General features: G+C 44.2%; 1 protein-coding gene across 1 annotated transcript in view; it reads right to left on the reverse strand.

Annotated features, from left to right (window-relative positions):
* FGF9 (fibroblast growth factor 9) overlaps positions 1 to 11,545 on the reverse strand; it is a 62,697-nt gene extending 51,152 nt beyond the window's left edge. The window contains exon 1 of the mRNA XM_040340522.1: positions 10,555 to 11,545. Within this exon, the coding sequence (XP_040196456.1) occupies positions 10,555 to 10,831 (277 nt within the window). The 5' untranslated portion in view covers positions 10,832 to 11,545. The remainder of the gene's footprint in view (positions 1 to 10,554) is intronic.
* Positions 11,546 to 12,381: the final 836 nt, after the last annotated feature.

Here is a 12,381-nt window from a genome sequence, read left to right on the forward strand (position 1 = left end):
GCCTCCTAACCGCCTGCTTTTACCCCTTTAGTCTGGGTTCACACCATTGCGAATTGGATGCGGCTTTCTCCACATCCAATTTGCATGTCAGGAGATTGTGACCAGTTCTCAATGGAGACCGCCGTGATTGGCTGTTATAGCAGTCACATGATCGGAAAGCTTCCGATTGGAAGTATGCATTGGGAGCTTACCAATCTCTGCCAGCTACCATGCTGGGAGTATGGCAAGTTGCTTACATAGGGCCACATATATGCAACAGCCAAGCGGTAAGGCCCACCTGAAGAGAGGCCACATATATGTGTACTGTCAGCGGCAAGAGGTTAAAGTGGAGGTTCCGCCAAAATTGAATTTTTCTTAAAAGCCAACAGCTACAAATACTGCAGCTGCCGACTTTTAAAATATGGACACTTGCCTGTCCAGCACGCCCGCAATGTTGGCAACCGAGGTCGAGCAATCGCTTGCACCTGCCGACATCCTCAGTGAGGGAATCAGGAAGTGAAGCGTTGCGGCTTCAATGCCCCGTTCCCTACTGCGCATGCAGTGAAAATAGAGTCACAAATGTCAGACAGGTCATTGGTCTATGAAGCACCATCTGGGAACAGTATTACAGGGACAGAAGTCACCCACCTGGAAGACATATTGACAATAGGTACCTTATACTATTAACATTACAGTCACAAAGCCTGTCCTTGCCATCCCATAAAGATCCTAGAAACACATCCAATAGTTACACCACTTAGAGAATCCAAAAGTGGAGGTGAGACTAATGGCACCAATAGAGCTGAAAGGGCAACCTGAGATTACCGATTTCAGCTGGACTGGAGGCAACTCCGTCTACGTGTAGCTCCCCCACTCGGGGCTGGACTGGGAAAAAAATTTGGCCCTGGACTTCATCCAGACTGGCCCACTTTGACATGCTTTCCCATGGCGGCCGGACAACTCCCGCACCCCCGGCCACCCAAGCCCCCTTCACTAGTCATTCTACTTTATTAGAGTAGAACGGCTGGTACTGGTACTCTTATAGGCAGTACACCAGTGGGAAAGCTAGACATTATTTCACCCGGGGCAAAGAATCAGTTCGGTGCTCCCCCTTATGGGACTAGATTAGGCAGAAGTGAGAAACTCCCAGGCCATAGCTGTTGAGTCAGCTGTCTGTCCCCTCCCCCTGCTTCTCTGTTCCCCCCAGGTAAGCGCTGCGGGGAGGGAGAGGAGGTGAGCGCTGTGGGAAGGCAGAGACAGAGGAGCTGTCACTGAAATTGGCCCACCGGGAAACTCCCTGTAGTCCCAATGGCCAGTCCATCCCTGCCCCCACTCCAACTAGCTTGCCCACCCCATGAAAAACCAATTGCCTGGGCAGGCTAGAATACCTGTTGCCATTTCCTTCACATCAATTGACATTTTTCTTAGTAAAATACAGTGATCACTTTTCTTCATCCTATGTTGCGTACCATTGCTACCTACCTCCTGCAGAGACGGCTGCATGCCTTTTCCCAGGGTGGGTTTCCTGATAGTAACAAGAGAGAAGCAAGACTGGGTAATGTTCATCCGCATGGCCACTTTATGGAAAAAAGCCTGTAAAAGGGCGCCCATTCAGAAATAAAAAATTGAGAGACACAGGCAGAGCATTGTCACCCTATAGCTGGAAGAGTCTGTGCAAGTTCTTACAGAGAAGTATCACCACATATTTATTTTTGAATTAAGGTTTTGAGTGACTGGGTTTAGACATACCGTACATGCGGTGAGGGATTCAATTCTGTGGAAGCCCCTAAGCCAGGGATTTGCAATTAGCGGACCTCAAGCTGTTCAAGAACTACAAGTCCCATGAGGAGAAGAAAGACTGACAGCCACAAGGAAGACACCCAGAGGCAGAGGCATGATGGGACTTGTAGTTCTGCAACAGCTGGAGGTCCACTAATTGCATACCCCGCTCTAAACTGTCCACCCTTCAGCGTTGCAGGTTACTGGAGGCTTCTTATGCTCGTGCTCCAATGAGATAACATTGAACTAAGTAGTGTTCACATCATCTGCTAGATGGAAATGACCATCAATATCATACGAATATCGGATGCACCAACATTTACAAAATGGACATCTGAAAGAAGGTTTTAGGAGAAACTAATGTGAACCTGATGACTGTGGTTTATGTACTTTCAGTTATTGGATACATTACGTTATTAATCTAAAGTTTTCATTTTTTAGTAGATTCACGTTTTCTATCCTTTCTAAACAATTTAAAGAAAGCTTCATTTAAAATTTTCTTTCAAAGACCAAAATTATTATTTTGATCCGTTGCCACACGGCCCCATTAATGGTATGGGGCCTTATAAGCCTGCACCTATTTAGTAATCCTACACTGCATATATGGGCAATTTTTGATGAATGTTAATATTCAATAAATATTCTAGGTAGAAAGAGGAAGACAGAATCAGAAAATGATTCTGCACACAAAATCTTTGATCATACAATGTAATTATAATCCAAAGGATGTCGACTACTGGCCAAAAGCTATGGAAAAGAATCCAGTCATCCTATTGCTGCACAAGTTTTTTTTTTTTTTTTTTTATAAAAAACACCAAACACACACGCACTTAGGGGGGCAGATGCAGCATCAGAATGATGCTGCATCCACCTAGGGGAGCATAATAGAGAAGTCCATACTTCTCTTTTAAAGTGGCTACAGACATTAGACAGCAGCTGACTATTCATGTACAAACAAGATGCTGAATCATTGTTGCTACAAATAATGGTTGTACAGACCTGCCTATGTCTATGGATGTTGGGGAGGGGCTTGGAAAGAATCTTCAGGTGCCAGTCTGATGATGGAAAATAATCAGTGGGCAATCCATCCGCAAGCTAACCATACACAAATGGGAGAAGACAGACATTCGACTCATCCACCACAATAAAACAGCCTAGATGGACACTTCTGCCAGAATAGAAGGTCAACATAAAAATGTAAGGACCAAATATGTATTTTTTTCTTGAATCTATTATAGGAAAATATATATAAAAAGCAAGAAGAAATGGGTGAGTGGCTCTGCAAATGGCTGATAATCTGCGGGAAAAATGTTGGATGGGAGGATGTGGAAAAGGCCAATTAGGCCACCCACCCTGCCAAAATTCTCTGTATGTTACCCGTTTGATCAAGGAAGAATGGAAAAGGTATCAGGAAAGACCTGCGCATATCCCATTAACTGTCCAGAAAGACAGATCAGGCAAAAAACACCTTTAAGCCTTGCCTAGACCAAAGGCGTGCACACGGAGTGCCAGGTGTGCCTGGGCACACCCTAATCACCCTGTGCTGCGCAGATTTCCCCTGCTGCTTGGCTGCAAGGAAAAGGGACTGGAGAATCTCTGTCCTCAGTCCTTTTCTTTTTCTCCAAAGTGAGACATCATGGGCCTGTTTAGACTCCTGATATTTCACCAAAGCCCCCCCAGTGGGGCTCAGAAATAAAATAAAATAAATGAATAAAAAATAATAATTCATTATAAAAATAAAATTGTAAAAAAAAAAAAAAAAAAAAAAAAACAAAACACACACACTACTGACACCAACCTCTGCCCCACTGACACGGTCCATGGCCCTGCTGCCCTATTTATATTTAGACACAGGCATGCATGTTGGAGCTTTGGGGTGCACACCCTAATGCAATAGGCTGTGCACACCTATGGCCAAGACAGTGCAGTTATAGAAAGTGAGATCCCAGCATTGAACTCTCCAAGAAACACAAAGAACGCATTGGATGACTCGTCTCATTTTCATTCACTCACAAATTAAATATCAGTTTTGGGGTGAAGTAAAAAAAAAAAAAAGTAAGGTTATGGAATGCTATTTTCTCTCTCACCGCTCTATATGAACACAGACCACTTACACTGTATAAAATATTCATTTGCATCAACCACAGACCAGGCAGAAATGATTATCTGTGTTATTAATCAGTTGTGACACGAGGCCTGTGGAATATTCACAGCGACAATTACTTAAACCAATTAGCAGCAATACACGTGTTAAACAAGGAGAGATCAGTACTTATCTTCCCAGTTAAAAATGCAGATTTTCCAGTGCTGCAGGGCACAAAGTCACAGGGATGCAAAACGCTGGAGAATAAAACTTCACACACAGATCCTCGCCATTGTATGGCTGCTGCAAGTACATATTAACCAAACTGAAAGACAGGCCAGGGGAATGAGGAAATTGTCACTGCCGGTCACAATATGACATTCTTGCATTATGGAGAAGACTGGAACTTTTATAATGTGTGCTCAAAAGTTAACTCATTACTGCCGGGACAGGTGAAAGGGAGTAGGCTTAGTCTGCTAGAAAAGAGGGATGGGGCTCTATATGGAGGCATTGGAATTTTTTTTTTAGCCGGCAAACCATGCTAAACTTCCAAAGAATTATGAAACTACAATGACAACTGGGACACAATATTAAAGGCCATTTTAAAGCGGGAGTTCACCCGAAAAAAAAAAAAAATTAAGATTAGAATCATGCTCATTTTAGGGGAATCGGCTATTTTTTTTTTAAAAACAAAAGCAGTACTTACCGTTTTAGAGAGCGATCTTCTCCGCCGCTTCCGGGTATGGTCTTAGGGACTGGGCGTTCCTTCTTAATTGACAGTCTTCCGACAGTCGCATCTATCGCGTCACGATTAGCCGAACTTCGGTGCGGCTCTATACGGCGCCTGCGCACCGACTTTCGGCTACTCGTGACGCGATAGATGCGACCGTCGGAAGCCTGTCGGAAGACTGTCAATCAAGAAGGAACGCCCAGTCCCGCAGCCCATACCCGGAAGCGGCGGAGAAGATGCATCTCTAAAACGGTAAGTACGGCTTCGATAAAAAAAAAAAAAAAAACTACCCGATTCCCCTAGACAAAAATGAGCATGAATCTAATCTTAAAAATTGTCATTTCCGGGTGAACCTCCACTTTAAAGGCTTTTTTTTTTGCACATATTTATACAAAAAAAAAAAAAAAAGAGAATCATGTATTTGGCTCCATAGACTTAGACAGAAAGGTCTGCAAAATGAACATGCCATATTTTTCAAGATCCCCCATTAAAGTCTATGGGGCCAAAAACACATGATTCTGCATGTGTACTTTTTCAAGGAACAAGAGACATTTTAGCATGAATATGCCCATTGAGTGTAATGGGATTCTTCAACCGCCTCGTACGGTTGCCACCTGTCTGGGATTCACCCAGACAGTCCAGGTTCTGAATCATGTGTCCGGGTTTCAGTCCCCCTGAACATTGAAAACATGAATGCAGCTCGGAACAGGCCCTGACAGGAGGGTGAGGGGGCACTATGCGCAATGCATTACTGCTCTCTTTGGAGTGTCCAAATGTGTCACAGGTCTGTTAGCCTATGCAGGGATATGCAATTAGCGGACCTCCAGCTGTTGCAAAACTACAAATCCCAGCATGCCTCTGCCTTTGGGTGTCATGCTTGTGGCTGTTAGAGTCTTGCTAGGCCTCATGGGACTTGTAGTTCCGCAACAGCTGGAGGTCCGCTAATTGCATATCCCTTCTATAGTGTATAGTTAGTTAAAAAAAAAATTGGGGGTTTGGCTTGAAGAAACATTGGCAAACCTACTGTTGCGCCGAATTGAAACTGAGGGGGGGGGGATTTACTAAAACTAGTACACAAAGAATTTGGTTTAGCTCTGTATAGTAACCAATCAGCTTTTATTGTCAAAGCTTAATTGAACAAGTTGAAGTTAAAAGACGATTATCTTCCACGCACAGCTGCACCAGTTTTAGTAAATCTCTCCAAGTGTCAAAGTGCTATGGGGTCTAATTATATATATATATATATATATATATATATATATATATATATATATATATATATATATATATATATATATATATATATATATATATATATATATATATATATATATATATATATATATATATATATATATAAAAAAAAATTTTTATTAAAAAAAAAAAAAAAACACCCCACAACAACTGGATCACATTATACAGTCTTATCAACCAGTCACCCCATATACCAAGCACAATATACGACTATGGTAGGAAATGAACATCTCTCACTAAAACCTACAGAAGCCATTTTATAGAATATTAAATATAAATTGGCTATCAATTTAAATTGAAACCAAGTCTACCAAATACCCATTCTCTCAGTTGTATGTTTATTTCTAATTAGGAAGAATGCAACAAGGTGGTGTTACAGCATAACAATCAATTTTAAATATTATCAATCTCTGCCCTCAAGAGCTTGCAATCCAAGGTCCCGATCACACATACACATACTAGGGCCAATTTAGACAGGAGTCAATAACTTCCAAGCATGCCTTTGGAGTGTGGGAGGAAATTTGAACTCTCAGAAGAAACCCACACAAAAGACATGCAAACTCCATACAGGTAATATCCTCCTGAATGACATTAGAACTGAGGACCTTAGAGCTGTAAATCAGAGGTGCCAACTACCAAGCCGCTGCTGCCTCTTGGGGCCTAAAAACAAATGCCAGAGCCCACCCAACTCCACCTGTAACTAAAATATCCTTCTAGATCATCTATGGTGTTGATACTTATGCCCTTTAGCCTAGACTTAATCAATATTCTGTGCATGGACTGCCAATAGAGTATTTGAGGTCACTGCCATCCTTTTAATGCATGGTGACCTTTCGGTGCTCCTCAAACCTTGGAGTCCAACATTTTCTGTGTCTCCAGGTCTGAAATGACTACCAAAGTCGTATCCAGGCACTTGTGGGAGAGTTACTGGGGGCGGTCTGCCAAGGAGGCTGCAATTAGGATTTGTAGACATGCCACATACGGGGGCCAATTTAGGCCAGTTGCACACGGACGCAAGAATTTACTGATGTTTTTACTCAGGATCATGTTGACAAAAAACATTCCGAGTTAACGGTTTCGTGAAGACCATGCGTAAACGCATGTAAGCGTATACAGGTGTACAATTCTTCATTGCCAAGTTGCAAAATTATATATATTAGAGCTGTAGAGGATGCCAGCTCATTGGCAATATTGTAGGCCATGCTAATATATGCAATATCAACCCCAAAGTTCTTAGTGTCTATACCAGTCTCTAGGGAAGTCCTTATCTCTACCTGTCCCTGGGATCTATTCCAGTCCTTAGTAGTTAAACCTGTCTCTGATCTATGGAAATCCTTAGTCGTTATACCTGGTCCTTATTCTCTCTACCAGTCCCTGTGATCTTACTAGTCCTTGTAGTTATACCTGTCCCTGTGATATATGCCAGTCCTCATCTATACCAGTCCTTGGGATCTATGGAAATCCTTTGTAGTTATGCCAGTTCTCAGAGTTAATACCTGTCCCTGTGATCTATGGCAGGGTTTCTCAACTCCAGTCCTCAAGGTGCCCCAACAGGTCATGTTTTCAGGCTTTCCATTATTTTGCACAGGTGATTTGATCAGTTTCACTGCCTTAGTAATTACCACAGCCATTTCATCTGAGGGAAATCCTGAAAACATGACCTGTTGGGACGCCTTGAGTTGAGAAACACTGATCTATGGAAAACCTAAGTAGTTAGACTAGTCCCTGGGATCTCTACCAGTCTGTGATCTCTAGAAGGGATAGAAGATAGTAGCAGTTCTCTCCCTACCCCACACTAGGCTGTGGTGCGGATGCCCTCGGCAGCGAACGTGTTAACAGATGTCATGTCAATTCCAAGGAGGGGGGGTGCTAGAACGATTGCCGTAATACCTCTAATAGCGCCGCACCAGCAAGCTCCTCGCTCGCCGCCTGTGAGTGAAGCCGGCGTGCAGTAGGACCGAGCGGCGGGGGCGCGCTCTCATACATACACTAGACACCTGCTGGAGGCGTGGAGCCGGGCTGGGAGATCAGCAGCACATGATAGAGCTCAGGGAGCAATGCAGCCCATGCTCTGCCCGATCGACCGCACACGGTCTGCGGAGCGATCACCCCTCTCCTCCTTGGAGATCTGGCTGCGGCCGGCGGGGACTCCACATAGGATGCTACAGGAGATCCCCGCCGATCCCCACCTTCTCCGAGTGTCCCCAGAGCCCGGGGGGAGCTGCCAAGTGCTGCTCACTGACATGCAGGGCTGGGATTTCCATCAGCAACAATGTTTGTAGACACACTGATACAAAAAGTTACTTTGTTTATCAACATCAAATATACAAAGATCGAAAGTTTCCCTCCAAGGATCCCCTATACTAAGAATGCCGAGCTCTTCATACACCTCCTATTTATCATACAGGCACCATGGCCAGATCCATCACCATCTCTGATGACAATTTATTCTTAGCTAAGCAATCATTATAGTAAATCTGTATTTACAACCAGCAAAGGCTGTGCATACTCATCAGGACTTCTGCAATACTAACATCCTACAGGAAATGGCAGGACTGAGGGTCCTATATAATATTAATACACACACACATACACACCTGAGGTTCTACATTATATGGTAGGACTTAGGGTCCTATATACATGTCCGAGGTCCTACATTATATGCCAGGACTGAGGGTCCTATATACATGTCCGAGGTCCTACATTATATGCCAGGACTGAGGGTCCTATATACATATCTGAGGTCCTACATTATATGGCAGGACTGAGGGTCCTATATACATATCTGAGGTCCTATGGCAGGACTGAGGATCCTATATACATACATATCAGCGGTCCAACATTATATGGCAGGTCTAAGGGTCCTATATACATATCTGAGGTCCTACATTATATGGCAGGTCTGATTAGTCTATATACATATCTGAGGTCCTACATTATATGACAGGTCTGAGAAGTCTATATACACTCTCCATGACTTTCTGCAATCATTGCAATTCTGAGATCCCACACTGCAGCATGTGCAAGGACTAATAATGTATATACTCTCCAGAACTTCTGCAATACTAACATCCTACAGGAAATGGCAGGACTGAGAGTCCTATATATATACGTATATGCATGCATGAGGCCCTACATTATATGGCAGGTCTGATTAGTCTATATATACACACACACACACACACACACACACACACACACACACACACACACGACTTTCTACAATCACTGCAATCCTGAGATCCCACACTGCAGCATGTGCAAGGGCTATTTTATATACACACACCAGGACTAATAATGAATATACTCTCCAGGACTGAACATGTATATAGTCATTACTTTCCACAATCACTGAGATCCAACACTGCAGCATGGGTCAGGATAAACCCCATACGTATGGAAATACTCACCAAGACTTTCCCCAAAAAAATAATAAATCACTGCAAACCTGAGATCCTGAACTGCAGCATGGGTCAGGAAGGATATAAAGGAAAAACAATAAAATAAAAAAATAATCACTGCAAATCTGAACTGCAGCAGAAGTCAGAACCGAGTCTGTATATACTCTCCAGGACTGAACATGTATATAGTCTACCAGTACTTCCCACAATCACTGCAAACCTGAGATCCAACACTGCAGTATAGGTCACCACTAAGAATATATTCAGCCATGGTATGTATAGGAATATACAGTACTTTCCATAATCACTGCAAACCTGAGATCCTACACTGTCAGGGCTGGATATGTAGATACACCCCAGTACTTTCTACAAGCACTGCAGTATAGATGTATATCCTCCCCAGTACTTTCCATAATCACTGCAGTATAAGGCAGGAGTGGGTATCTACAATCCCAGGCAGGCTGCCTCATCAGCTCCCCTTACTTCATGCCCATTCCTGCCATCCTGAGCCTCCCCTCCATACCTTGGAGTGGTGCCTCCTGATACCCTCCCATACACATACCTGATAACCTGCAATCATACACCCCCTCTTGCTCCTTCTGAAGGGCAGGCATAGTGTTCCCTGCTCATATAAAGAAATCTAGAGGATTAGCACCATCAGAGCTGTCACATGTCACTCAGCATCTGGGGATCATGCATTCTACAAACCTGCTCCACCCTAAACTCATTTCCAGTAGGTAGGTTATGGTAGTGTCATTAACCCTTCCCCAGCCTGCAACTGATCCAATGCAGCCCTGAGTCTTCCTATACTATCACCGGTCATGCTGGGACTTCCACTTGCAGCAATGCAGAAAAATGTCCCGGCAGCACCTTAAGGGTTAAATAGTAAAGGGAGAAGAGGGGGGTGGGGGGTGCCATGCGCCCTCCAGTCTGTGGCTCTTAATGCTGAGTCACAAATAGCATCCTATAGAAATAAAAAGGCATTGGTATGCTCTTTATTTAAAATCAGTCCCGTCTATGGATTTTATCCCATGCATCCAGCAGATGGGACCTCCAATGTGGAATTTGGGGGGGTAGCAAATGGCACACATCTGTTTTTCGCCCATTATCACCCCTCTCTAAAATAGAACTCTTGCTAAAAAAGTGAAGCCACTGATCAATAGGGAGGGAGTCTCAGCTGTCAAAGCAAAGGGGGGGGGGGGACACCAGCTTTCCTGTTAGCTACAGAAATCAAACTTTGTGAAGATTGCACAGCTCAGGAGCATGCCCATCAGTAACCCCATGGACAGAAAAATAAAAACATGCCAGCCTAGAAGTGAAATACCTACCAAATCTGTTGTGGTCTTGCCTCGTCCCCTGGATAGTGCCATTAGGAAAGATCTCTAAATGGTATCCAGTCCTGCAGTACAACTGCCTCCTTCTGAGGATCCCCTTTAAGTGTTCCAAGTCAGTGACCGCAGACCCCCTGGGTAGCCCCCCAGCCTCCGACTGGCTCAGGTGGTCACTTAACAGGACAGGGTTATCCACAGGCAACACGGGCACATTCCCAAAAGACACAGCATCCTGGACACCGAAATAGTTCCCAACTTCAGCCAAGGGAGCCATCAGGATGGTGGAGGAAGCTGGGCAGGTCAAGGTATATATACCCTCTCCTCACTGAAGGGGGAGGATGATGATGATGGTGGTGATGATGATGATGGTGGTGATGACTCGATCTTCAATCCATGGAGTGCATCAATAAAAACTAATAAAGGTGGCTCGATAGCTTTGGAGGTTCAAGGTCAAAGCTCTGATGAGTCTAGAGAAGCTCCAGCTCACCCACTGACATCTCAGCAGGCAGGCAGCTCTTCATCAGCCCATCCAAGGGCAGCCAGGGGCACAATCCGGAGTTTCTCCATTGGGTGGGAGATCACCAGGGCTCATGTCAACTTCACACAAAAAAATAAATTAAAAAAAAGCAATGGCCAAGGTGAGTAGCCCACCGGGGCGGTGGTGGCAGCCCGGAGGATGGCTTGGTTTTTTTAGGATGTACAGGCTACGTCAGAATGTATGGATCCTGACTCCAGGAAGACATGCGCTGTTTTGGCTTTATAACAGCAGACTGCATAGATCAGCATGAATCCCGGAGAAGAGAATCATGTCATTGAGGCGGGGAGGAAAGTTTTCAGGGCAGAGCCGGGGATGGCAGTACAGGGGGAACAGGTGTGTACAGCGCTATGTACAGCTGCGGCGCTACGCTCAGATCACTCGCCAGTCTAGATCTCCTCCAGCTCTGAGGCTGCGGCTCCTGCCTCTGGCTCTCCATCCAGCTCGCAGAGTGGTGCAGCAGCAGGAATTGGGCTGGGTTTAAGGTAGCCTGTGCTGCCTGCCTGCCTGCCTGCCAAGCCGCGTCCTCCCGGGTCCTACAGCCCCTCTGCCTGCCTTGTGCCAGGACCGACGGCTCTGCGGCAGGACGAGGCAGCCCCGGTCACCGTGTGCACTGCGGTACAGGGGCACCTACCGCTGCCTCACACCAACAAAAAGTTGCTTTTTTTGCACAGCTACATTTTTTTTTTTTTTTTACAAATTAGTTCTCTATTTATCTTTGCTTGATGACAATTTTAAAAATACATTTAAACTACACAAAAAAGAAATAAAATAAGTACATTTAACCACTTGCTTACTGGGCACATAAACCCCTTTCGTGCCCAGGCGAAATTTCAGCTTCCGGCACTGCGTCGCTTTAACTAACATTTGCGCGGTCGTGGGACGTGGCTCCCAAACAAAATTGACGTCCTTGTTTCCCCATAAATAGAGCTTTCTTTTGGTGGTATTTGATCACCTCTGCGGTTTTTATTTTTTGCGCTATAAACAAAAAAAGAGCGACAATTTAAAAAATATATATATATTTTTTACTTGTTGCTATAATAAAATTCCCAATTTAAAAAAAAAAAAAAAAAGATTTTTTTTCTCAGTTAAGGCCGATACGTATTTTTGTAAAAAAAAAACGCAATAAGCGACTGGTTTGCGCAAAAGTTATAGCGCCTACAAAATGGGGAACAGAATTATGATTTTTTTTATTATTATTTGTTTTACTAGTAATGGCGGCGATCTGCGATTTTTATTGAGACTGCGATATTGCGGCGGACGTATCGGACACTTTTGACACAAATTTG

This window comes from Rana temporaria, chromosome 2 (genome assembly GCF_905171775.1).
Source record: "Rana temporaria chromosome 2, aRanTem1.1, whole genome shotgun sequence".
In the NCBI taxonomy this organism is placed as follows: domain Eukaryota; kingdom Metazoa; phylum Chordata; class Amphibia; order Anura; family Ranidae; genus Rana; species Rana temporaria.